The sequence below is a fragment of the Elephantulus edwardii genome, unplaced genomic scaffold, assembly GCF_000299155.1.
Source record: "Elephantulus edwardii isolate Elephantulus edwardi_28Jun2011 unplaced genomic scaffold, EleEdw1.0 scaffold00076, whole genome shotgun sequence".
Taxonomy (NCBI): Eukaryota; Metazoa; Chordata; class Mammalia; order Macroscelidea; family Macroscelididae; genus Elephantulus; species Elephantulus edwardii.
The window spans coordinates 15,025,896-15,053,296 of record NW_006399826.1 but is presented as its reverse complement, the minus strand read 5'-3'; the positions used below and the strand labels follow the sequence as shown (position 1 = coordinate 15,053,296).

The window sequence follows — 27,401 nt, the reverse complement described above, 5'->3', positions numbered from 1 at the left end:
CATTACTATTATGGAATACGTACACTTGCCACATGAAATCATTCTAAAGTAACATCCGTATAGGATTTTGAGGTCTCTTACGCATATTGCCAGTGCATCTTTGTAGGGTGTATAGGGAAACGCTTGTGAGTTGAAATGCGCAACAATCTTCCTCCTGTCCCCCCACAGGGCCCTCGTGAACGCCTACAAGCTACAGCCTACTCCCGCCATTCAGAAAGTTGGCATCAGCCTCTTCTTTGCCGTTGTGGATCATGTCAGCGATGAGACGCAGCGGCATCCTCCGAGCAGACAGTTCTTTACATCTTGCCTGGAGATCTTGGGACAGGTAAGGTGGTTCTCTGTTTTTAGGCATTATTCAGAGGTAATGCATTGCGCTCCTAGAGTATCATCTTAGCTCGCCAAAGTTTTGACTTTAGACTTACGCTGGGGATTCAGCAGTTACTTTGGATTTTTGGCTCCTGTATATGTGAAAATAACAATGAAGCTTTGTTGCTTATCGTTCATAAACTATTCTGGCCTTAGGGAGCTTTGGTGGCCTAGTGGCAGGAAGCTGTACTGCACTCCCAGAGGTACATGGTTCGAATCCACCAGATGTTCTGCTGGAGAAGGAGGGGCAATCTCCTCCTGTACCATTCAGACCCGATTTGACAGTACACACACAAAAAATAAATAAAATAAAAAAAAATTTAATTAAAAAAAATTCTGGCCTCATAGTGTGTTACAAGTTGTACTACGAACAGAAATGTCAGTGTCAGGGAGCTCTGGTGGCCTAGTGGCAAGAAGCTGCACTGCAATCCCAGAGGAACACGGTTCGAATCCACCAGATGCTCTGCCGGAGAAGGAGGGACAATCTCCTCCTGTACCAGTCAGATCTGATTTGACGGTACACACACACAAAATAATAAAATTAAAAGAAAAAAAGAAAAAAGACATGTCAGTGTCATGGATCCACCATCTGATTTGTGGGAGAAAAATGAACAGTCCCCTTGGTGATTACAGCTTCTAAACCCAATAGAGGGTTGATGTGAGTTTGGCATAGACTTGATGGCAATGGGTGAGAATGCTTTCCAACTCACTAGTTTAACCTCTGTGTGGTTGAGACCATTCCCATTTAAGATGCCTTGTCTTTAAGAGACAAGGAAATGGGAACGCTGAAGGATGAAGTGAGGAGCCTGGAGACCAGTGTCGGCACCGGAGCCGAGACTGCCTCTGACTGGGCCAACTTACCACTGCTGTGGGTTTTTTCAGGTTTTCAAAACGTGAAGTAAAAGAAAGGAAAGCCACTTGTTAGAAAAATGTTCTCAAATTCTTACCCAAATTCAATTGAATGCAAATTTTTTTATTGGATGCTTAAAAGATAATGATATACAAGTACTATAATAGATACACATGATCTGTTTTTTTTCAAAATAGGTATTTTTTTTTTCAAAATCCTTTTCTTTTCCCTGCTTATTACAGATACATGTTTATTATAAGCACAACTGTTGATACAAAAAAGAAAGCATTGCCCAATCCTAACTCCCTAGAGAAATGGTTTACTCAGCAAACATTTAATTATAGCTTTGTCTGTAAACATAGATACATGTCTGTATCTAGATATTTAGACACATGTACATAAATAGATAATAAATGTGTGTTGCTGCTGTTTTGTTAGGTGCCATCAAGTTGAAACTGACTCATAACTCACCCTCAAATAAGTTTTCAGAGGGAGTAAATCATATGGGAAGAGGTTGTTTCTCTTTCTCCTGCAGAGTAGCTGGTGACTCAACTCCTTACCACTAGACCACCAGCACTCCCTTACACACACCCATGTGTACCTAGACTTATAAAGGCACATAAATGAACTCATTTATGTGTATATGTGTATAGTGTTACTTTTAGGTACCGTCAAGCCCGTTTTGACCCAGTTATCCTCTAAGATGTAAGAGAGTGAAATGTCGCTTAGTGCTCTGGGGTCCCATGTTGCTGGTTAGACTCCTCTCATCCAACTTTGATATTGATCATGTATCATAGTAATCATGGCAAGCCACGCAACCCACTCCAGATCATGCCACTTGGTTGCTTAAATAAAAAAGAAGTTGCTGACATTTCCTTGTTCTTTGAAGGTGTTTATCAGTGGCACTAAATCAGAATGCAAGAAAGTGCTCCTGACCATTCTGAAGAACAGAAGACTCTGCTCGCTTTTGTCTCCTTTCTTCACTCCCAACGCTTCGCCCGAAGAGTTCATACAGCTTTATGAGAAAGTGGTCAGGTGCCTGAGCGAGGACAACAGCGATCTGATTTTCATGCTGCTCACCAAGGTGAGGTGATCCAGCCTGATGGTCGCACACAGCTGGAGAAAGGACTGTGGTTTCCCGCACTAGGATGGAAAGCCCTGGCGGCCTGCCTCCAGGTCGGGCACAGGCAAACTGGCCTTTTCCTGTTTGTGCCAGTTTTGATGCCATAGCTTCCTCTGATAGGGACTTTACTTGGTTTTGCTATATAATAATATTTCATGTAAAGAGGACCTACCTTAAAAAAAGAAGACACTGTATACGAATGAAAGCATTTTTCTTTTACTTTTCAGTGAGAAGAGCTAATGAGGGGGAGGGGTGGCCAGGGAGAAAAATGGAACAATGAATGAATGGAAATCCAGAGTCTCTGTAAATGTTCATTGACATTAATAATAATAATAATAATAATAATAATAATAATAATAAAAGACAAAGGAGCTCTGGTGGCCTAGTGGTAGGAAGCAGAGCTCTAATCCCAGAGCTGCACAGTTCAAATCCACCAGATGCTCTGCTGGAGAAGGAGGGGCAATCTTCAGTACCAGTCAGATCTGATTTGATGGTAGACACACAAAAAATAATAAAATAATCAATAAAAACAAAGCTCTTGACAATTTCAATTTAGGAAAAAGAAGACAAAACTTGTTCTCTTTTGAAAATATGATTAGTAATTTATGTCCCTTATAATTTATTATAAATTACTAAGAATAATTTATTCTGAATTTGTGCCCAACTAGATGAACTAGATGAACATGCCAGAGTCTCTCCTATTCATTTAGGTCAAGCTGAATCTAAGCAAGCTGTCTTTCTTTGTGTTCTGAGTCGAGTGTTACCCTTTGTAGACCAAGGCAGTGAGTTTATTTATAACTAGATGAAGGCTTCATAGTCTTAGCTATGAGCCAGTGAAACCTGGGCATGTTTGAGGGCCTGGAGGCTGATTTTAGTCAGTAGTAAATGAGGAAGAAGGTATTTTATAGTTTGGGAGTCAATATGCTGGATATTTTACCAGCTGAAATAGGTAATGTGGAGGCTCAGAAACATTGGCATCACAATGAGTCCATTCTGCTTGTTTGTAGCACAGTGACCAGTGAAGGAAAAGCACAAAGTTCAGATTTAAACTTTTAGAGAAAATGTACTGTACACAGATACAGTTGATTCAATAACTTCCGATGTCCACACCATTGAGGAACAGAATTGAATTGAATGGCTGGTAATAGTACATGACCAAAACACCCCTTATAGCTAAGGAAAAACTATGCTCAGTTTCTCTCCTCAGGGCTAAGAGTGCTAGGGGCATATGTTGTCAGTTACTTATTTAACTTTTACACTCTTGTATATTCATTTTGTTTTTTAAAATGAAATTTCTCCTTTCTGATAATTTTGTAGCATGAATAAAATGGCTTCTTGTCTTTTTCTTTAGTTTGATCTTAAGCAATGGCTAAACTCCACTAAGCCTCCCCTCTCTGACCGCACCAGACTTCTGGAATCCATTCATCTGGCCCTCATTGCCTGGGGCCTTGAACCAGATGAAGATATTTTGATGCCATTTAATCTTTTCTGTAAGCACTGGACGTACCTTCTTCTCTACCAGTTCCCTGATCAGTACAGTGACATTCTCCGGCTGCTGATGCAAAGTAAGTCCCCTGCTTTAGTTGTGGTTAACTAGACCACTGTGGAGATTTTATTACCATATCTACTATCCTCCAGAGGTCACTCAACTGTAGAATCAATGAGTGCTGGAGATAGAGTAAATAATCCTCATTTAAAATGCTCTATGGAAAAGATCCAAACGCTTGCAATATCTGAAATGGTCTGTTATGCTGTATCATATTTTTGCTGGATTTAAGGATAAGCATGAGATTCCTTCCCAGGGGTCTGAGCTCCTGAGTTTTAGTCTGCACACATTGCCCCCTTTTCTCTTTGTCTTATACACCTGTACAGCCATTATCTTCTAGCCTCTTTGCCACCCCCCAGTTACGGCCAGATAGGTGGCATGTCCTTCCTAGGTTCCAGCGCACTCACAGTTCTTGTTGTTGTGTGCCCTCAAGTCGAAACCAACCCACAACTGACGTGGCCAGGCTTTAAGAGGCTGTAAATTGCATGGGAGGAAATTGTCCATCCTTCTCCCAGCAGAGCAGCAGGTGGATTCGAACTGTGTGCCTTTGGAATTGCAGCCAGCTTCTTATCACATGCCCACCAGAGCTCTCTCACTCAAAATTTCTCATTGTTGATGAGTTGGAAGCAGCTCCTAGCTGATTTTCCAGGGGGTTTCCAGAGGCTAGAGATCTTCTGGGAAGAGATTGGTTTGGTTTGGAAGCTCAGTTCCTTACCTCCTTGGTTACCAGAGCTCCTTAAGTGGGCTTACAAGAGACAAGGGAAGGTGAATGCCCTCTTTTCTTGGGTTTCTTCACCACAGTCGTCCTTGTAAATTTGTTTTTGGATTTGATTTGTGTTTAATTCTATGTCAAGTACACACATAAAAATAATTAAAAGTTCATGTGTCTTTTCATTTCAGCAATTTTATATAGATAAACCTTATATATTTATGTGTTATAATTTTATGTAATATATATATAGTTGTTGCAGTTGAATACAGTTGAGTCAGAACTGCTCCATAGCCAATCCTCCGTCGGGTTTTAGTGCGTTTTTTTAATTAAAGCTGAAAGTGAATTGAAGGGTTCCGACTTGGCTTTTCTCTGTGTACCTGCCCAGGCTCCGCCGAACAGCTGCTGAGCCCCGAGTGCTGGAACGTGACGCTGCGAGCCCTGGGCTGCTGCCCCGCGGACTGCCAGCAGGGGGCAGCCTCTGCAGAGAGCGCGGTGCTGCAGAGCTGCCCAGATGGGCTCCTGTCAGACAAGCAGGTGTGTAAGTTCTCCTCTGTGAAGTGTCTGTGCATTTCTTCTCCAGTTCCTTGACTATCTTTTAAAATTAAAGCAGCTTTTTTGTGTATTATCTTTAAGGTCCTCATGTTTGTAGTCAGGTCTTTTTCTTCCCCCTTTGCCTGGATCACATGCATTTCACACTATATGTATATCCAGTTCTTACCCATTAGTCCTAAGACCTTCCCCATGTATGAACATTTCCTCTGTGAAGCCCACACGACTCAACTCCAAGGCCATTGGCTCTCCCTCCCATTGCGTTTTCATGCAATGCCTCAATTTTATTTGCTAGACACCCACTTGGGACTTAGTTGTAATAATACTTTCACTGCTTTAGAAAGAGTTTGAAACCCAATGACTTATTTTTCATATACGCTACATAAGGCTTTGCAATACTTTTTAAAAATAGTCAACAATAGGCCCCATCAACTTCTATCATGCTCTGCGCCAAGTAGATGTTCAATAAGCATGAATCATTCTTACCGTTGTCTTCCAGGTAATGGAGACTATACAGTGGCTTTCAAACTTTTTTTATAAGCTTCGGCTGTCCAACGTGGACTTTAAGAGCTTTGGCTTGTTCTCAAAGTGGAACCCTTACATGGCTCACGTGAAGATGCTGCTGGGCTACCTTGTGAAAAGACTGATTGACTCTGAAATGGCCTGCTTGGCCCAGGACCCATCTGCCAGCAGCAAAACAGGTAATATTCATGTAGCGTAAAGTGGAGTTCGATGTCCTGACATGCCGTGAGAAGATATTTGAATAAACCCATTAAGAGATTTAAATCTCTGTGCTCAAACGAGATACCTGAATGTCAGGAGGAAGAAAATTTATAGCGTGAGTATGAGCCCATGTATGTGTCATACCTAAATTGACATACTGTGTGCTCTGTTGTGCTCTGTCCAGTATAGCTTATTTCTGCCCCTCCTTTGTGAAATATATTCCAAAGATACGGGTTTCATCTTCAACTCTTTCTTTTATTTCTTTGTCTATGGAAAGGGCTCTCAATATTTAAGCATTTATTTGGGGGGGGAAAATGTACTTACAGTCTTGATGACTCTGAATCACAATAAAGATTCTCTAATTCAGAGAAATCCCATTCTAGCAAACGAAAGCGCAGTTCACTAAACAGTATGTTGTTTGTGTATTAACATAAGATTATGAGCCTACAGATAAAAGACAGAGCTTCTATATAGAATATTATCAGTGATACCGACAAAAACTGAGCACCCTGCAAAATTTTCCTGTTTTAGTGCTACGATGCCTGCATTCAGTGATCGTCCAGCTCTTTAAGCCATGGATCCTGGTCCTAGAGGACAGTGAAAGGTAAATCGACCTAGCTATCCAAATTCCTTTGGAATTTAAACTCTTAATGTTCTGATTGTGTGTTTTAGTAGAAATGCTGAGCTCATAGATGTAATTTTTCATGTAGGCTGTATTTAATATTTATAAAATTCTTATTTAAAAGCTAAGACATTTGCTACTACCTGAAGTATCAATGTAGTATAGGCCAAAGCTCTTGTCTGTATACTAAAGTTAGACTAAAACTAGACACTCATTTTCAGTTTTTTACAGACAAGGAATTTAGGTAACTAATTTCAGAAAAGTGTGTGTTCTTATATAACAACTGGGTTTTGATTATTGAGACAAACTTAATTTCCCCCTGCTACCTCAGCTGTTTTTTTGCAGTTGACTACAAAGTTATTAGGTGGGAATTACCCTCCTTAAATTTCAATGAAAGAATTATTTCATGAATTAAAAAAATAGTTACGAGATGTAAAGCTTTCCAAATTCAATGTTTGTCTTGTTGAGTCTTTGAATTTGCCAAGAATTTTATAGAAATTTCAACAGCGCTTAGAAAACCCACAGTTTTTGTAAAAGTGTTTTTCTAAGTGTGAATTCATTTCACCCCAAGACCCAGAAAACTCTCTCAAGTCTCATAGCCAGTCAGTGCAGGAACTGGCCCTGGAGCTCAGCTCCAAGAATCTTAGAAGAAATCCTATGGAGTTCTGGGTCCTTGGTACAGCCCACAAGCCTTGAGATTTTTCAGTGTCTATAGCTCTGTTAGGGAGCTCTGACAGCATAGTGTGTGGAGTGTGGCGATAACCCAATGGCTGCACTTTTCTGATGGTTCGAATCCACCAGCTGATCCGTTGAAGAAAGTGGTGCAGTATCTTCCCACGTGACGTATGGCCTGGAAAACCTGCTGGAGGGTTGCTCACCTGTGGATCTGACTTGGCAGTAGTGACAGGAGGAGGATTATAGATTATTGAACACAGCAGGGGCTGCCAGTTTATATGTTCATATAAAATGTTTTTTCTTCAGCTGTTTTTCTGCCTTAATTTTTTAAAAAAAATGACACTAGTTTATTTACAAAATTCAAATACATTCTTTTCCAGAACAGATTCTTCCAATTTCCCTCACCTCCCACCCGTCAAATTGTACAACTCCATCATAAACCGCCCCCATCTCCCTGCACATCCTCATCCCTCTGCTTCCACCCTCCCCTGCCTTGATTTTTGGTGATCTTTTTGTTACATGAATTTGATATTACCTCTAAGCTTTCTTTTTATAACTAAGATACAGAAGAGATATCTTTAAGAATATAAATTAGAGTTTGTAACTGACCTACATGGAAGTGAGAAGACAAGAGAGGAGGACATAATTGTTCAGGCCATCTGCAAGGGAGAAGATGAGATGTAAACTCACAAATGTTTCATGCACCAGGTGTCATTGAGTGACCTGTGATGTATAGCGACCCTGTGTACAGCAGCTCTGAACCCTTCCCTGAGCCAGACTTACTAACTTCAACACACCAACGCCCATCGCCCCAGTTACTATATCAAGCTATATCATCTTGGGTCTTCCTCTCCTTCGCTGTCCGTCCACCCTTCTGAGCATGATGTCCTTCTCCAAGGACCAATCCCTCCTGGCCACGAGGCCAAGCCTAGATCCATCTGACATTGGCTACAATGTTCCTAGTGCCACAGCTTCTTCTAAACCCAGCTCACACTCTGGCAGTTCTCTATTGATATAGTACTGTTCCAGTCGTTTTTTGGATAATCTTCAGCAGTATTTTGCTTGTGTGTGATCTTGTTCTATAATTTCCACACTCTGTTGGATCAACTTTTTTTTGGAATGTGAATAAATACAGATATCTTTCAGTCAGTTTTCCAGATAGTTGGCCTCCAAATTTCCTGGCACAACATGGTAAGCACACGCAGGGCAGCATCTATTTGTTGACATATGTCAGTTGGTAGTTCATCAAATCCTAGGGCCTTGTTTTTTGCCAAGTTCTCAAGAGGAATGTCCATCTGTGTTCCACTGACTATGCAAAGGTATTTGACTGTGTGTATCACCATAGGTTGCAGCTAACATTGAGAAGAATGAAAATCAAAACACCTGTCTGCACTCATGCAAAATTTATACTTAGATCAGAAAGCAATTGTCAGAATATAGCAAAGAAACAGTGCCTGTTTCAAAATCAGGAAAGGAATGTGGTAGGGATGCACCCTTTCTTCATACTTTTAAGAGTCTACATGCGGAACAGATCATATGGGAGGCTGGATTTTGTGAGATGGAATTTGGAATCAGGATTGATGGCATCTAAAAGCAACAAGAACATGTGTTCTTTTGTTTAAAACCATGAATAGAATAATACACATAAACTCAGGAATCATATGATTTTTTTTTGAGTTGTAGTACAAATAGATGCTGGTAGAAACTAGATTATATCATACTGTTTGAAATTATTAACGAAGATAAATTTATAGCTAATATATTAAAATAATTAACTTGATTAAGAATTCATAAACTAAAAAAAAAGAATATAAATTAGATATAAAAGTATGTTCATTTGATAACTTTTTTTTTACTTATTCTTGAAATATAATTGCATTGAAGAAAACAGCATAAAAAAGTGAATAAAATACATGGTTAATGTTACCAGCCACCATTTAGCTCTCTGGATTTACAGTCTTTGAGGTTGTAGTCTGAATTATATTATTATATTAGAGATACAAATACAGAATTTTCCAGAGCTAAAACAAACCTAGACTCTAGAACTTAAAATAATTTAAATGGTGATGGATGCCTGCTCCTCTAAGCATATGGTCTATTTCTCTCTAGCAAACAAGGCCATTACCCCTGGTTGGAGAGTGATACTGTAGTGGCTTCGAGTATAGTGCAATTATTCACTGACTGTATCAACTTATTGCATGAGAACTTTAAAGGTAGGAAGATGTTAAATTACTTTTATGGTTGTTTTTACTTTTCCCTTTAAGATATTACCTAATCTTATACCTGTGCATTCGCTGTTGTTGTTGTTGTTGTGTACCATCTAGTTGAAACTGACCCATAGCTGATGCTCCAGTGGTTTTCAGAGACAATTTTTTGTTTTATCTGGTAGCCAGCTATTTGTGACAAAAGAATGGTCACTAAAACGTTTAGTCTTCTAAAGTTGTAACCCTGTCTCTTTCGTGTGAGGTAACTCTGAGTTTCTTCCATTACGATTATTGAAAGCCATTCTCTCTAGTGCTAACCCCCATGTTGACTCTCATTGTGTCCTCCAGTACTCTTAGGTAAGTGAGTGGGGAAGGCAAAGAATATTTCATAATAAAAGTCAAGGATTATTAGCTTAACAGTTTCAAGGCACAATTCCTCAATAAGTCCAGGCTTTGGTTTCAGTTCAGCAGTCACTTTTAAAGCATCCCGCAGGGTTTGTCCCAGAGTAATTATAACCAAACCATCCAGCAAGGTTTGCCTCAGAGCAGTTATAAGTAAGCTTTCCCTTCAAACATCTGACAAGAAAGGCCAAATATTTAACTGTGGACAGCACAAATGCAAGAAGCTTCAGGTCACACCTTGCCACCACTTGTCCACAGCAGTGCCACGGTCTTTCCACTACTGGGGTCTTGCCGCCACCAGCCTTGCCCACCTCAAATCTTGCTTCTCAGTGTGGGACCCACTCTTTCTCTTATCTTAGTCCCACAGCTGTTGATCATTTGCAAGACCATACTACTATACAAGACCATGTGCCTCCAATTAAGGTAGCTGGGGACCAGAGGCTAAGTGGCTAAAAAGCCAACCTTTAGGCTAACACCACAGTGTTGTTCCTTTGAACTCTTGTTTTTGAAGGTTTTTCTCTCATGTGTTCTGTAAATTTTGCACTGTGAGTCTGTATTTATCTGTGGAAATTCTGTGAGGCCTAGAATAAGGATATGCATCTCCAGAGAGAGGATTTGCGTTTGTTGCCAATTGGAGCCACTTCATTTCTTGCCTTGGGACAACAGAGTTCTATCAAATCAAAACTCACAGATGGGCCTAATTTTGCTCTGTAAATGCTTTTTCTTCTTCAGAAGCAAAAATCTAGTCAGAGAGAGAGAGAGAATATTCCCCTTATTTCCCTATTCTTCTCTTTCAGAGTGGGGTTATATTCCTTATAGAAGATCCTGTTTTCTTTCTACCTGTGTTGTTAGACCTGACCTAAACACACACTTAAGAGCAACTGTGACTTCAGCCACAGTTCATTACTCTGTCTGGTTTATTAGTCTCCCTTTGTTTCTGGCCTCTAGTAGTCTCCTATCTCGTATACTACTTGCTTGATATTACGAGATGTGTAAGAAAGTTAAATCCATCTCCCTAATTTTTTTGAGTGTCTGTTGTTGGGTGTTGTCAAGTTGAGTAGGACTCCCAGTGATCCTCTGAACAATGGGTCTGCACCCTGCCCTGTCCTGTGCCATCCTCATCGTCTCTGATACAGTTGAGCCCATTGATACTGTCACTGTATCAGTATCAGTTAGTCCATCTCTTTGAGGGTCTTTCCTTCTTATTCTGCCTTTCTATCTTTCATAGTATATCTTTTTCTCAGCTCCTAACAGCATGCCCAAAAATATGTGGCAAAACTTCACCATCCTTTCCTTCAAGGAACACTCAGGTTTCAGTTTCTCCAGGATAGGCCTGTTTGTTCTCTTTGCAGTTCATGGTTTATTCAGTACACTCCTCCATCACCACGACTCTTAGACATTGATTCTTCTGTCACCTTAGCCACTGTCCAGCCTTCAGATGCATTGCTTGAATACGGCTATAATTGTTTGACACCTAAGCATCTTAGGGAATATGCAACTTAGTTTTTAAACATCTACCATGATGTTGCCTAGTGGGGAAGATTTTATTTGTTTGATGTTGAGACAAAATCCATCTTGAAAGCTGTAGTCTTTGATCTTCTGCAACAGATGCTTCAAGTCCTCCTCACTTTAGGGTAAATTTGTATCATACTCTTCTTCAAAAAGTTCCAACTATTTTTCCTATCTTTGGTTTTGATTTCTTCCAAGTTATTTGCTACTAATTTTCCTCAGTGCTTTCTATATCATGTTCTTATTCATAGATCTTAATTCAGTATGTCTAGAGTACTTAAGAAACATCATGGTGATGGTTTTCCTGACAATTTGTGTGCCAATTTTGTTACCAAACTCAATGTTTTCCAATAATCGTTGGACTTCCTTTCTACTCTCACTTGCTCATGGTGATTATACTACCTGGATGAAGGCTGAGGGTCTCTATTTGCTTAAATACCCATTTTTGCTCATACATTTCTCTCTTGCCCTGAAATTTTGGATAGTGTGTTTCTGCTTCTTTGGTTTCTGGGAAGGAGATGTCCAGGCAGAGTTAGAATGCTAGCCGTGTGTCTGGGATAATGCCTGCATAGATGGGGAGGAAGGAGGCAGAGAAGCCTTCACACCTCAGTATAGATCTCATGGCCAGTGAAAGGAGAGGAGAACAAGACCACAGACTGTGTAATATCTCTGAAGAGATACCAGCCAGCCCAGTGCGGAATTCCAGTGTGAAGATGCTCATGGCGGGCAGGACTGGCCCGGCCTGTGCCCATCACTGTGCTGAGGTTTGTGGGAAGACCGTGTCCTCAACTCAGACAGCAGGATCCACCAGTTCTGTTTGGGGGGCCAGGGGAAGAGTGTCATCCCTGCCTCCTCTCACACACCAGCTGCTCTTTCTAGTTGCCCCTACAATCTTACAGTCTTTTTCTCTTTTTTAATTAATTTAAATGAAAGTTTAAGAGACTTAGGGTTTCCATTCATTCATAGTTTCACTTTTCTCCCTTCCACCCCCCTCCCCAATTCACTCTTCTCCTTGAAAAGAAAAAGAAAAACTGTTTCATTACTATGCAATTCCTCCCCCCAAGTCCACTCCACTGTGCAGCCTTCATTCTGGGCTCCTGTCATGACTATAATACCTAATCACATACCTCTTTTAAACAGTTCTCTCCCTCATCTGTTGCAATGCAGTATACATCATTCCTCCTCTTCTCTGTCTTCCCTCAACCCCAGTGTCAGTCCTGTTTTACAGTAGTGGCCCTATGCTATATTTGTCCTTTTGTGACTGAGATACTTCACTCAGCATAATGTCCTCTAGGGTCATCCACTTAGCATAGTATTTCATGAGTTCCTTGTTTTTTCAGTATAATCTTACGGTCTTTTTAGTAATTGCTTTTCCAGATAATTGTCTTAGAATGTTCCTTACTCATCTGAAAAGCTTTGAAATTGGGTAAATATTAAGAACCTTAAGTTGTAGAGTTCTATTTCAAGTTTGTGTTTTGTGCTGGTTCTTGTGGTGTTAAATAAGTCTACACGTCTGCAGCTCTCTTTTCTTTAAACCTTAGATAAGCTCTTGCCAGGTGATGATGGTGCCCTTCGACTCCACATCATGCACTATTGTGAGGCGTGCACTGCACCTAGAATGCCCGAGTTCATTCTGTACGCCTTCCATACCGCGTACCAGAAACTCCCGTGGAGGGACCTCCACCCCGACCAGGTGCTGATGGAGGCCTTCTTCAAAGTAAGCACAACCAGCCCAGCCCCGCCCGAGGGATCTGGGTGCAGCCTGACTGTTGTACCTGTGTGCACAGCTGCCCGGTGTGGTGTGTGGAGTGTGCTGTGCTGTGTGGAGTGTGCTCCGTGATGGCTGCATGGTGTCGTGCAAATGTTTTCCTCATGTTAACAGAAAACTGACAAACATCTGCAGGATCATTTTAAAACTCAAGGGACAGTCTGTCTAAAATATATCTTTCCTCTGCATGTTAGTAATGTTGTGTGAGTCCTAATGTCATGACCGTCATGTCTAGGACAGTATCAGGGTAACAACTTACTGTTAAATAGCCTGTTAAGGCAACGTGTAAATAGATGCTCAGAACATTAGATTCTTTCAGCAACAATGCTAGTATATAATGAGGCCATAGAGATAAAGTGCATTGTAACAGCCAGTGATACATCATGTTGTTGTTGTTGTTAAGTGCCCTTGAGTCGAGTACGATTCATAGTGATCCTATGAACAAAAGATCTGAACCCTGTTCTATAACTATAATCGTTTCTATAATTGCATCATCATAAATCAATATATGTGAGTCTTTGTGTCATTAGCAAAGTGATGTAATTTACATATTAGTCAGGCAGCTGAAATATTTTTGTTCTAAATGTCTGTTTTAAATAATAAGCCCTGTCTTAGCTTTTCACGATTGTTACGTGTGTTCTTGGTCACCAGTTCATTTGTATTTACTCTCAGTGTCACATTTATGAAATTTATTGAGACACCCTTAGTGCTGTGATTGATACAAATGTGTATTTATGGTGAGTAAAGTGTACTTCTGTCCTTCAGTGCTGTCTTTATTATCAATCCTGTAATTAACCCAACCCATTGTTGCTTGTCAGCTTGTCCTCATTGTCTGATCACAATGGAAAGCCGAAGGCGAGTGTATTTAGAGACATGAAAGCTTTAAGATGTCTTGATAGCTAGGTTTGGTATATGAAGGGAACACTAATTAATAAACACTAGTAATAAAAGAGTGACTAACTAGGAATAAAGGAGATTGAGTGATTGACCAGTCTATTAAGAGAAGTTATGGGAGGAGAAAAAGAGGGAAGTTATGGACTTCAGCTCTAGGGATTTTATTTTCATGATAGAAGACCTTGACTTTGTCAGAAGCTGAGAACCTTTCTTTAGATCTTGTTGGTATAATAAAATAAGGGTTTGGTGTTTTGTTTGTCTCTTTTATGGAGAGAGAAATGAGGGTAGGGCTGGGCATAGAGAACCGACAATAAAGAATTGGTTCTATAAAGGAGAAAGAAGGAATATAACACGGTGATTTGATGATAGGAAGACATGAGTCATCATCAAATTCTCTTGGTTCTTATTTCAATAATGGAGTAGAGCTTTTGCTCATTTGGAAAGGATAAAAAAAAAATTGTGACTAGCCATGTCTTATTTAAAAAGAACACGAAATGCCGAGCTAGACTTTAAAAGGTAACTTTTTAGTCTCTTGATCAACTAGGTTGATCAACTCTGGCGACCGAAGAAAAGCTGCCGCCTTGGGGTTGTGGTGTTTGCACAAAGTACTGACTGGCAGAAGGAGGAAGTGCATGCAGGGTGCTCCTGGGGGTCAGAGACGGTGTAACTTTGTCACCCATACTCACACCACCAGAGGGATCAGCGCGGTGACCATGGCAGTGACCTCCAGCGTGATGGACGTTGTGAACTTGGGGCGGGAAATGGCAAGGCTTTCACTCCCTCTTCATTATGAGCTGTCGTGGACTCAGTGGCACCAGACACCAGCAGACTAAAGGATCTCCACTGTTGTCCTGTCCCACCTGGAAAAAAAGAAATGTTCTTTTTAAAAATACACATCAAATCCTGAGACCTCCATGCCGACACATCGTCCCACTATGTGAGCAGCTAAAGCAAACGTTGATTTTTGTTCATTTCCTTTTAGGTGGAACGAGGCAGCCCCAAGAGCTGTTTCTTGTTTCTAGGGTTTATACTCTGTGAAGTCAATTGGGTTAGTGTGCTCTCTGATGCCTGGAACCCCAGCCCGCTCCCCGAAACCAGAAGCATGATGGTCTGCCTCCTTTTCATGATGATTCTGCTGGGAAAGGAGGATCAACTAGTAGAACAGACAGTAAGTGTAAAGTGCTTTCGTTGCAAACCTGACAGTGCTCCCTAGATCCTCTGCTGGCTTGTCACTTCCCACCTTTTCCCTGAGGCCTGTCCGCGTGGATGTTTGCTTAGCATACGACGCACGCTTTCATCTAGATGCTTGGTAATTCTGGGATGACCCGTAACCTAATCGTAGTTTAGGAAGGGTCACCACCGTGAGTTAGAGTACGTCTGTCAGTCTTAGATTTCATTATTTTCTATGCTGTTCTTAACTTTTGCCCTGTATCACTTTGCTGTTTTCCCTTAGACCTTACTTCTGTCTTAGACAGTTGCTTCCTTGCATCTGTTTTACCACAGAATAAATAACTGCTTTCCTAAGGGATGCTCTTCACCCCATAGTTCCTCAAATTATATTGTAAAGTCGAGAAAGAATTCAGGTTGATTTCTAAAATTTATCCTCTGTTCTGCCCTTGTACTCCCTTCTCCAGAAGAAAAATGTTTTCCTGTTTTAAGATTTTTTTTGTTAATTGGTTTTTTCCTGATGTTTTTTAAAAATAGTGGTTTATTTACAAAGTTCTTATCCATTGTTTTTCACACCTATCTCCTTCACGTCTCCCCCAAGATTTTTGTTATAGCATGCCAACAAATCAGATAGTTTCTGTGAATATTGAACTCTCTGCACTTCTCTTATTACTACTTAATAACTAATATTAAGTAGTTAATTATTATTACTATTAAAGTGATAACTGAGACTTTGGTTGTTACTATAACTAGTACCTTAACTGGATTCTAATGTAATGCTTTGGTATTTTGTATTGTGCGTATCATTAGGCTCAGTGGTCAGACTAGTGAGGGATGCGTATTCCTGGGAGAGCAGGGGTTCTAGAACTAAAAGAACATGCGTTTCCTTTTTTAGGATTCTCCTTTACTCAGTCTCCTTGGGCAGACGAGCTCACTTTCCTGGCACCTTGTGGACAGTCTGTCATACCAGGGTGTGATCAATTATTTCAGCAGTCATTACCCGCCATCCATCATCCTGGCTAAAGTGTCTTCTGCGGAATCCATAGTGAAGCTCCTGAAAGTGTCTGCAGGCCTCTCCATTCCGACTGACAGCCAGAAACATCTTGTAAGTTGAGTGTGTCATTTAAGAGACAGAATGTTCTTCATGATCAGTTTGAGAATCAGTCCTGCTTTAACAGACTCTTGATACTGGTGGCTTTGCAGCAGAGAAGTTGGAGGATGTGTTTTTTAGCACACTTATGTTTTGGTCTCCATTTGAATCTTTTAGAGTTATTTATCTCTCCTACAAGTCTTTTCTTAATTAGAAGGGTCTTGGGCGGAAGGATCAGGTGTGAGGGCTTGAGAGCTGGGTGTCGGCAATTCAGGCAGTTGGTTTAGCGATCTGAACCAGCCAATGATACAAGAGTAACCTGGAAGTTATGGGCATGAGCTTGAGGTCTTGCAAGCCCGGGGCCCTGCGTGTCCTGTCTTTGAGACTTGGGATAAGCATTTTTATTCTCTTGACTGAATTGGGAATAATAATACCCTCCTTCAGAGGATTGTGATGAAGAATAAATTAGAAAATGAACAGGAAAGTTTTTTGGAAAGTTCCGGGCAAATAACTGGTATCTGATTAATGCTATTACTAATGTAGTCAAGGATGTTCTGTTGGAATGTGGTGGGGAAGTTCTGGTTGTAATGTTTCCACAGACGTGCGGATCCCGAGACTTGGGGGCTCTGGGTTTCAGATCTCTGGGTGTTCCCTGATCTGTTCCTTCCATCCCCTTTGTTTGCTGCTAGGACGCAGTTGCAAAAGGCCGCGCTTTCATTCATCAGATGGTCCAGTTTCTCAATAACCTGGAACAAAATGGGAAAATCTCCTTAGCAGTCCTTGACCAGCAGATGGCTAAGCTCTTAGATGATATCATTTTCTTCAGCCCACCTGGTAAGTGACTAATGGGAAGTCCTGGATTTATCCGGAAGAACCCGTAAACATGAGAAGATGCTGAACTTTGTTAATGATCAGGGTAATACAACAAACAGTGAGTCAAAGACTTTGACCGACATACCAGATACATGCGACTCACAGCTGATCCTCCATCAGGTTTTCAGAGGTGATAAATCACATGAGAGGAGACTGCCCATTTCTCTCCCTTGGAGCAGCTGGTGGAATTGAACCACATGCCTTTGACAGTGGAACTCTTCCAATATTATTTTTATCGTTGTTATGTGCTATCAGGTTGCCTGTGACTTGTAGGGACCCTGTGTACAACAGCCCTAAACCCTGCTCTATCCTGTGCCGATCTTATTATCTTTGGCACACCCACCCCCATTACCCAAGTCACTGAATTAATCCATCTTATCTAGTATCTTCCTCTCTTATGCTGTCCCTCCACCTTCCTAAGCATGACGTCCCTCTCAAGGACTGGTCTCTCCTTGCAACATGTCCAAATGTATGTCAGACAAAGCTTCAGAATCCTTTACCTCCAAGGAGCAGTCTGGTCTCACCCTCTCTAGAATAAAACTTGTTTGTTCTCTTAGCAGTCCATGGTATAGTCAGTACTCTTCTTCAGCACCACAACTCAAAGACATCAATTCTCCTTCTATCATCCCTAGTTATTGTCCAGCTCTCTGATGCATAGCAAGTAATTGCAAAGACTGTGGCCTGGATCAGGCGAACCTTAGTCTCCAGACTGACATCGTTGCTCTTCAGTACTTTGGAGAGGTCTGACAGCAGACTTTCCCAGTGCAACTCATCTTTTAATTTCCTGCCTGCTGGGTACCAAGAGTGTTGATTGTAGAGCCAAGCAAACTAAAGTGGTTAGCAATCTCAGTTTCTTCTTTATCTCTCATGATGCTGGCATTCAGCCCAGTGGTGAGAATCTTTGTTTTCTTGATGTTGAACTTCAATCCATATTGAAGGCTGCAGTTCTTAACCTTCTGTAACATGCACTTCAGATCCTCCTCTGTTTGAGCAAGCAGGGTTGTGTCATCTGCATAACACAGATTGTTAGCTCCTAATATTTAGGAAAACATCTAAAGTAAAGCTAGTAGGGAGCTCTGGTGGCCTAGTGGCAAGAAGCTGCACTGAATCCCAAAGGTATGTGGTTCGAGACCACCAGCTGCTCTGCAGGAGAAGGATGGGCAATACCCTCCCATGCAATTAACTGCCTCTGAAAACCTGCCAGAGGGTCAGCGATGGGTCGGTTCTGACTCGATGGTACACAACAGAAACAACAACCAAAGGGTCAGCTGTTTGAATCCACCCGCTGCCCTGAGGGAACAAGATGGACAGTCTACTCCCATAAATATTTACAATCTCAGAAACCCAGTGGGAGGTCCCACTCACTCAAGACTGACTCAGCAACAGTGAGTGGTGGGTCACAAGTGCAGTGGGTACAGTTTTATAATTTCTTCTCATTCCTGTTGATGTAAATACTGAAGTCACATTTCTGTTACAACAAAAAAGTGCACCCAACTGAAGTAGCTTGTAATTACGGCACAGTCATACAGTGGACTACTACGCAGCACGCAGGAGCAATAACTTTGTCAATTATTACCTAACTTGGGAGGGTATAGAGAGCATTATGCTGAGTGAACTAACCCAGTCCCACAAGGATAGCTATTGTATAAGACCGTTATTGTAGAATGAGTATAAGGATCCAGGAGGGGTGGGAGAGGGTGAAAGCAAAGGGATGTGGATGTGCAGGGGGAAGGGGGCATTAATCATTGGGTTGTACAATTTGAGGGGTGGGGGGGTGAGGGAAATTAAAAGAATTTGTTCGAATTTGTATTAACATTTTGTAAATAAACTAATGAAAAGAAAGGAAAAAAAGTGATGCCTTCATAGTTTCCTTCACAGCGCAGGGAAGCTTGTTTTCTGGTTTTGATTGTGACAAAGGAAGACTTCAACCTCAGGGACTTCTCGACTCGTTTCCAGTTAGCTTTTGTGGTGGTGTTTGTTTTTGTGTTTACACAAGTTCTTCCGTTCCCTCTTCGCCTTTCATCGTTTGGAAATGTCCATTTGTACTGACTCCCCTTTTTGCTCTTGCCCACTTTTTCCAAAATAAAAACCAAAGAAATAAAAGAGCTCTTGCTAAGAACTTTTTGTTAAAAAGCATCCCCGTCTCCCGCACTGTTTTAAAATTTGGTTTCAAGTAGAGTATTGGTTGACGGCTTTGACATTTGTGAGGGGAATAATTTCAAGGTTGACTGTTTAATTAGTTTAAAGGTTTGTATGCTTGTGTTTCCGTGAAGAAAGGTTAGAAAATAAGGATTAAATAAACCTTCTTCTGATACGTATATTCCTCTTTCACATCAGCCTGCTATGTTTATTAATAAACCCCGCTGTCTGTACCTAAGGAACTTAGGGCAGTTCTTACATTTTGCCTTTATACTTATACATCACATCTTATCTGTATAAGCTAAACACCCCCTCCCCTCTCCCCCCAGCCCCAGTTTTACTTCTGGACCTTTTGGGATCAGCGAGTAGAACAGTAACGTCTGTAGAGGTGGGGGATTTGTGTGTGATCCCTGGATTCAAACCACCATTCTCGAAGTCCTAAGTGCCTTTGTTCCTCACAGACATGGACAGCCAGAGCCGACACATGGCCCTCAGTAGCCTCTTTGTGGAAGTCCTAATGATGATGAACAACTCTACAGTCCCCACTGCAGAGTTCCTCCGGGGCAGCATCCGGACCTGGATCGGTCAGAAAGTGAGCGGCCTGGGGGTGCTGCCCCTTCTAACAGCGGCCTGCCACAGCCTGGCTTCCGTCCGCCACATGGCTGAGATCACAGAGGCCTGCATCATGGCTTACTTCAAGGAAGGTAAAGGAACAGCCACGTCATCCTCTTAGGATCGCCTCGCTTGTTTGTAAAGGTCTTATTTAGCGTGAGAGCCTACGATCCTGGTCTATAGGCACTTGCCACCTGTAGGGAGGGAATCTGTAGACCAGTTAAAGGCAAATTGTGTTACATCACAGGCCAAGCCATGGTCCTCAAAGCAAATGCTATAAACCAACATCTGCTCCACAATTCCAAATTTGTCCTATTTTATTTAGATGAGTTTTTGTAGAAGTCCTTTTGTTGCTTTTTTGGTCACACCTTTTACACTTCTATAAAGAGATCATCCTGCCCCTACTCTTCCCTATGTTATTTTCACTCCCTGCCTTGAAATTTTCAGGCTGTAAAAGACCTGGCCTGGTTCACAGGACAGGACAAAATTCAGGTCGGCTATTTATAGGGCTGCTATGAATCATACTCAACACACCTAACAGCAATACATTTCTTTAAACCGTACATAATATCCAAATAAAGGCAATTATAAAATCATACTAGTGCCTAAAATGATAAAAAAAAAAAAAGACCTGGCCTGGTTAAGATGTGTCACTCAGAACAGGACTGTTTAAGTTTTGGGTCCAGAAACATATTGTATTGCAAACTGCAGAAATGAGTGTCAGGAAGTACACACAGCCCATTGCCTGACCTGCCTCAGCCACCCCAGAGAATCCAGGCCCGCCTGCAGGAAGTGCTTTAAAGTTGCCATGCTAAGTTCAGATTCCTCTGCCCCCTATCCCCTTCTGAAATATTTTTAAGGGTTTTGTGGCTATATGACTCACACTAAGCTTTGATAAAAATATGATGGATAAGGTAGTACAGTTTCCTTTGGAATAGCATGAATAATCTTATTTAAAAATGGTACTAGCCAAAGGTATAGCTCTTAAATGGCTGGCACAAGTACTGTCTACATGGGATTTTTAATGCTCACAATATGGTAAGTGGGTCAGGCAGTCTACAAGGATACAGCAGTGAATTCTGTTTTCTCACCCTCAGCCATGGCTAGTGTGGGCACAGGTGGTTATCACCTGAGAACTTTAGAGTCTGAGCCCTGAGGGACATTTCCTTTTCTTGTAGGATCAATGCGAGCAATATTTTCTTGATAGGAAGCTTAAAGTGGAAAAGTCCTTTGATTTAGTCCATGACTTTGACTCTTGCTTCTGTCTTAATTCCTTTTCTGGGTCTTTTCTCTTTAGACTCCCTCAATAAAAATTTAGGATGGGGTGCCATTCTCGTGTCTCTTCAAGTTCCTGAGCTCACCATAGACGAATTCCTGCAGGAGTGCATTTCCCTGGGCAGCTATTTGACTCTGTATGTCTACTTGCTTCAGTGTTTAAATAGTGAGCAAACGCTAAGGAATGAAATGAAAGTGCTGCTTATCTTAAGCAAGTGGATGGAACAAGTGTTTCCAAGGTATGTCAGTCCTCTGGCTGTTCCGTGAAACCCATTGTATTTGGTTAACTTGGAGTTTAGGGTTTAAGTACAGAGGATTAAATGATACATAAAAACCTCCAGTAAGATTCTGGATTACAGCTTGGGCTAATTAACACTCATCTTACCAGTTAAATAGAGAAAATACTTACTACTCAGGATTGTTACAAAGATTGGTGGTTATGTGCTGTCGAGTCAGAACCAACTCCTGGCTGACCCTCCAGTGCCTTTTCAGAGGCAGTAAATCTCACGGGAGGAGATCACCCATCTTTCTTCCATGGAGCAGCTGGTGGATTCAAACCACCTGCCTTTCAATTGGCAGCATAGTACTTTGCTGGCGACCTACTAGTTGGTGAGCTGTGGTGTTAGAGAATATCCCACAGATTGTAAAAAACCAAACAGATATGTCTTGGACAAAGTACAGCCAGAGTGCTCCTTGGAGGCCAAGATGACAGATTTGTCTCACATACTTTGGGCGTACTTTGCTAGGAGAGGCTGTTTCTTGGAGAGAGAGACATGAGCTTGGAAAGGTGGAGAGTTGCTAACATAGAGAAAAGACCTTCAAGCTTCTAGATTGACACAGTTACTGCACCAGAGAGCTCAAGTGTGTTGAGCAAATGAGGATGGTGCAGGACAGGACAGGGTTCAGATCTGTTGTTCGTCTCTTGGCCACTAAGAGTCATACTCGACTCAACAACACCAAACAAGGATGATTAGTTAATAAGGAATGTTTACCTGTCAGCCTGAGCTTCCAAAGTTCTAATGTCCCTGAACTTGGAACTCAAAATGTGCTCTTAAGTCACCTGTGACTCAGCCGACCCTCTGTACAACAGCTCTGAAGCCTGTCCTCTCCTGAGCCAGTCTCACTGACGCCGACACACCTACCCCCACTGCTCTAGTCACTGAGTCAATCCATTTCATCCGGGGGTCTTCCTCTCCTGCACTGTCCTTCCCTCCTTCCGAACAAGATGTCCTTCTCCAAGGATCAGTCCTTCCTGGCCATGTGCCCAAAGTATGTGAGAGAGAGCTTCAAAATCCTAGCCTCTAAGGAGAAACTCAAAATAGGGATGTTGAATTTAATGGGTATGGGAAAACTCCTGCTCCTGATTCTCATTTCTTCCGTGCGTCCTCACAGCTGTGTGCAGGATGAGGCGAAGCTGTTTCTGTGGTGGCACCAGGTCCTGCAGCTGTCCCTGATCCAGATGGAGCAGAATGACTCGATCTTGATGGAGTCTGCCATCCGCATTCTGCTCATGCTGCAAAGCCGAGCGAGCCTGCTGGCTGAGGAGAGGTTCAGCTCCGGGATCCTGGGGGCAATTGGGTTTGGCCGGAGGTCACCCTTATCCAACAGGTAAGGACACCCAGCCTCCACTGTCTGCACCTTGACTTCGAAGCACCTACAGAGATGAGGGGAGGGAGGGGAATCAACCCAATTATACCTTTCTGTCTCAGAAAGTGTATTTAGTTTTTCTTACTTTAAAACAACTTTAAGTTCAAATAATTGTTTTAGTATCTCTTCTATTTTTACTTTGCTGTCCTTCTTCATTACTGGTTCCTTTCTGGCCTTGGGCCAGTGATGAGGAACATGGTTAGGTAAAAAAGTGAGCTGCTTTGCTGTGAGCACCTTATTCTCGTGCTGCAAACTCCCGAAATACAGACCCTGGTTAGAGCCATTACAGTAGAGCTAGTGATTTGTCAGGATAAGCTAAGGGCCGTTGGTGGGAAGGGTAAACAACGAGGAATGAGTCTATAGTTTTGTTGCTTAAAAAAATAAGCAAACCTCTTCCCGCCTCCGGCCACCGCTGCGAGAGGAGCTGCCACCATGCCTGCCCATCTGCAATGGATGGTCGTGCGTAACTGCTGCAGCTTCTTGATTAAAAGGAACAGGCAGACTTACAGCACCGAGACCAATAACCTCAAAGCCCGCAACTCCTTCCGCTACAGTGGGCTGATCCACCGCGAGACCCTGGGGGTCACCGCAAGAACAAGGGGGTCGTGGTGGCGGACCACCATCCACAAGAGCGCCCGGGCCACGCTCAGCAGCAGCCGCCACATGATCTGTAAGAACAAGTACCGGCCCGACCTGCGCGTGGCCGCCATCCGCAGGGCCAGCGCCATCCTGCGCAGCCAGAAGAAACCAGTGATGCTGGAGAGGAAGCGAACCCGCCCCAGCAAGAGCTCCTGAGCACCAGCTGCCCCAGCACCCCAGCCATAAAGACAGCTCGTGTCCACAAAAAAAAAAAGCAAACCTCCAGGGAGCTCTGGTGGCCTAGTGACAGGAAGCTGCACTGCAATCCCAGAGGTTGCGCAGTTCAAATCCACCAGATGCTGTGCTGGAGGAGAGACAATCTCCTCTTGGACTGGTCAGATCTGATTTGACGGTATACACACAAAAATAGTAAATTTTTTAAAAAAAATTAAAAAAAAAATAAGCAAACCTCAATGCATGAAAGAATTTTCACTAAGTCTCCCCATTTTCTCTTATAGTATATGTGTGTGTATGTGTATATATACACACACACAAATATACATATACAGAATATATATATTTATATATACACACATACATGCAGTCAGTGTATATATACATTTTTACATGACTTTTTCAAGCCCTTATCAGTGTTTGAGATCTCATACCATTCAGAGGTCAACATTCTTGTTGAGTAGTACATCTTATTACGTAAACTTTGAGAACTACCTAAATCTCTTTAACATCATGTGTCTTTGCTTATGGTAGAATTTAGCATGACTCTCTGACCCCCGCCTCCTTTAATTGGCTTGTTTATCCTTTGATTGAATTGGCTCTTTCGTTCTTGTGTCTGAATTATGCATATTTCATCTAGGTCATAATAAGACCATATTTAAGGTTGTCCTGAAAAAACTAGAAAAACCAGTAGCTATAGAGATGTGTTTATGTTGTGGGTTTGCTGTTTTAGGGGTTTTTATTTGTTACTGTTATTTTTTTAAAGGAAATATGACGTGCAATTTAAAATGGCAACCTAATAGTCATTTGCATCTTCTGCTGTCCCCCATGTCAAAGGTTCCGAGTGGCTGCCCGCAGCATGGCTGCCTTCCTCTCCGTGCAGGTTCCGGCGGAAGACCAGGTCCGACTGAAGCCCGGCTCTGAGTTACACCTGACTCTGAAAGCCCAGCAGGTCAGTCAGAAAGGGTCATGGTGGAGAGTTGGAAGTTTCCCACTAGACCTTCCCCAGAGGTGGAAGAGCAGTCACTGGCCTTGACTCACCGTGTCATTTGCGGTCACTGGCTGCTTTGTCCTTGACACACCACTTTGTCCTTGACACACCGTGTCATACTGAGCTTCAGCAGAACAGAACTCCCTGTAGTTGGTTCCCTTTCGTGGTTACAGCATTGCCCGCCCCCAGTTTTAAACCAATGTCGTGTAGACACCAGACTCCAGCATGTTACTGTCAGCGTAGAAGCAAGACCACAGGGAAGCCGGCCTAGGGTTGGGTTCTGTTCTGACGGTGACTAAGTGCCGGGCTGCCACATGCTGGGGGTTAGGAACTGGTACAGAAAGTGTGGTCAGAGTTGAGAATGATGCAGGGCATCTGACCTTGAACCTGAAACCAGCGAGCTCTTTTCTGCTTTGTGGGCCTAGAGGTTGACCACTGTTGGCTGCTGTTGCAGTAATTTCATACTGACACAGAGGTGGCCAAAAGAAGTTACACTTTATTCTGAAAACATGTAAACTAATGGCAGTGGTCACTTTCCTCTAAAACTGTCTTTAGCCTAAAAAGAGGCTAGTCCCATACAGCGGTGTGAGACAGGAAAGTGTGCCCGGTGTGCTTGGGTCCTTCCTTCATGGCCCGCACCGGCTCTAGTTTTTAGCTCATTTACCCTCATAACTGCTGTTTGCCGTCCAGTGGCCTTCGGTTCCCGGAGAGCCTGTGTGCATCAGATTACAGCTGTGCTCCTCGGGGTTTTCAGCTGCTGGTTTTTTGGGAAGTGATTCACCAGGCCTTTCTCCCAAGGTTTTACCTGGCCTTTCTCCCAAGGTTTTACCTGTAACCATTTCTCCCAAGGTTTTACCTGTAACCATTTCTCCCAAGGTTTTACCTGTAACCATTTCTCCCATCCCTAGAACACAGGAACTGTCATTGCCTTCTGTTTACTGATGAGGAAGCAGAGATGGAGAGACACTTTTTCGAAATGACACGTTCAGTCAGTGTTGGAGTTGGATTCACCCCTGGCCAGTGTGGCCCCTCTAGGCTCCTGCCTGTCCACTCTGTGGTGATGGGAGAGCCCAGAGGTGGTGCCTAGACTCCTTAGTTCTTCTTCTGAAAGGGTTTCTTCTGCAGTTTTAAATGCCCGAGCCAAGTTTAATAGTCTGCAAGCATAGAGACAAAGTCAGGAAGCTGCATCCGTGTCTCAGGCCAGATGGCAAGAGTCAGAGGCACCTGGACCTCCTGTGGCCATGAGGTCACACATTCTTGGTCTCTCAGAATTCTGTTCACACATCTCTAAGCTCGTTACCAAAATCCTTCCAATGGCTTATTTTCACTCCTACGACTTCTCTCTCCATCTTCTGTTAGTTTTAAGCTACCAGTCCATCGTATACTCCCTCCAAAAGTCTTGCTCTTTTCTTAGGGCAAGCAAATTCCATCTGTTCATTGTTCCTTAGATGTGAGAGGGGCGGGCTCGGGGGCTGCTGTGGTGCTGGGTGGTCCCCACAGTTGGGGCCATGTTCACAGTCCTTGTGTGGGGGAGCTTGTACAAGTGGAAACCAAAATCTTAAGGAACTATTCTTCTAGGGTTTTCTTTTTATCCCACTCTCTCAGCGTGCAGGAAGGAAGACGTTTTAACACCGTCTTCTGAAGGATCAGTGTGGAAACCTTATCTAGTCCTGTCTTTGCTGTTTGTTAGATAGAAACAGGATAAGCCTAATACTTTTTTGAATGATTTTGCTCTTAACCCTCAGTAGCACTTAGCAGATTATTTCTTTAGTATTCAGTTTAGTTGGACAGCAGAGTATGGAGTTATTTCGTAACCTGGGAATAAAATCAAATGGCCCATCAATGAGATCTCTCATTATCAAGATGCACTTAGCCTTGTGAAGCACTTTGCTCAGAGGTACACACCGGCAGTCCTGCTGTCTGAGTGCCAATGGGGCTCTGAGGACAGAGGGTGCAGAGAGAAGCTTTGCCCCCTCTCTGGGGCTTGATCTGTCAGGGAGTACTAAGTAGGTGACACTGGGGAGAATGAGGGCAAGGTATCAATCACTTCAGGAGTGACAGGTGAAGAATAGGCCAAAAGGCCAGCCTCCCACAGCAGAGGCTCTGCAGGGCGAAGGTGAGAGGTGGTATCTGACAGGAGAGAAGGCCGCATGTGAGATGGCAAAACCTAGAGACGCTTGATTGCCGCAGCCTTCCGGTTAACGAGGCCGTCCTCTTACTCCTCATTCTCGTTCTCTGTTCTCCACCCAAGACGCACAGACTGGGATGTAACCGAAGGATGCAGTGCACTTGTGGAAACCAGGTTCCACACTCTCGTTAACCCCCCATCTTCTGTGTCTTTCAGGCTCTGAGTGCCCTTGAATCCCTGATATCAAATAAGCAGTATGTCGAGTACCAGGACCAGATAGCTCAAGCCACCCGGTTTATAAAGCACGCTGGCCACTGCCTTCATGACGGAAAGGCCTTCCTGGCTATTCTTGTTAACTGTCTCTATCCAGAAGTGCATTATTTGGACAACATCCGATAGTACACCGAGGCCCGTGGAAAACCTGTTGCTGTTTACGTTTACATTGAACTTGGCTGTTGCACAAGGAACTCGGCGCAGTTTCACTGCAGCGCTCAGTTCAGCCAGTAAGTGCTGACTGGGCTGCACCTCAGAGGCGCGGTGTGACTGCTGCGCATATGCACCTGTGTGTGCTGTGTGGCGTGTGTTACGTGTGTGCACATGTGTGTGAGTGACTAGCCCTTAAGACTTTCCTGGAATGTTCTCATTTTTCTGTCCAACAGGATAAGCTTGGTAACTGTCACTTAGGGTTGGAGCACCCTTCACAGCTGCTGACCCCACCCATCA

The 27,401-nt window shown here is 42.8% G+C and overlaps 1 protein-coding gene and 1 pseudogene across 1 annotated transcript in view; both read left to right on the top strand.

Moving 5' to 3' along the window:
- The window catches only part of EPG5 (ectopic P-granules autophagy protein 5 homolog (C. elegans)), a 94,660-nt gene extending 67,583 nt beyond the window's left edge, over window positions 1-27,077 (top strand). The window contains exons 29-44 of the mRNA XM_006889217.1: window positions 169-325; window positions 2,106-2,300; window positions 3,691-3,904; window positions 4,983-5,131; window positions 5,646-5,847; window positions 6,401-6,473; window positions 9,276-9,379; window positions 12,823-12,998; window positions 14,926-15,111; window positions 16,006-16,215; window positions 16,890-17,034; window positions 19,674-19,916; window positions 21,122-21,338; window positions 22,492-22,707; window positions 24,397-24,511; window positions 26,895-27,077. Coding sequence (XP_006889279.1) covers window positions 169-325; window positions 2,106-2,300; window positions 3,691-3,904; window positions 4,983-5,131; window positions 5,646-5,847; window positions 6,401-6,473; window positions 9,276-9,379; window positions 12,823-12,998; window positions 14,926-15,111; window positions 16,006-16,215; window positions 16,890-17,034; window positions 19,674-19,916; window positions 21,122-21,338; window positions 22,492-22,707; window positions 24,397-24,511; window positions 26,895-27,077 — 2,785 coding nt within the window. The remainder of the gene's footprint in view (window positions 1-168; window positions 326-2,105; window positions 2,301-3,690; window positions 3,905-4,982; window positions 5,132-5,645; window positions 5,848-6,400; window positions 6,474-9,275; window positions 9,380-12,822; window positions 12,999-14,925; window positions 15,112-16,005; window positions 16,216-16,889; window positions 17,035-19,673; window positions 19,917-21,121; window positions 21,339-22,491; window positions 22,708-24,396; window positions 24,512-26,894) is intronic.
- Window positions 23,179-23,541, top strand: LOC102859426 (annotated as a pseudogene).
- Window positions 27,078-27,401: the final 324 nt, after the last annotated feature.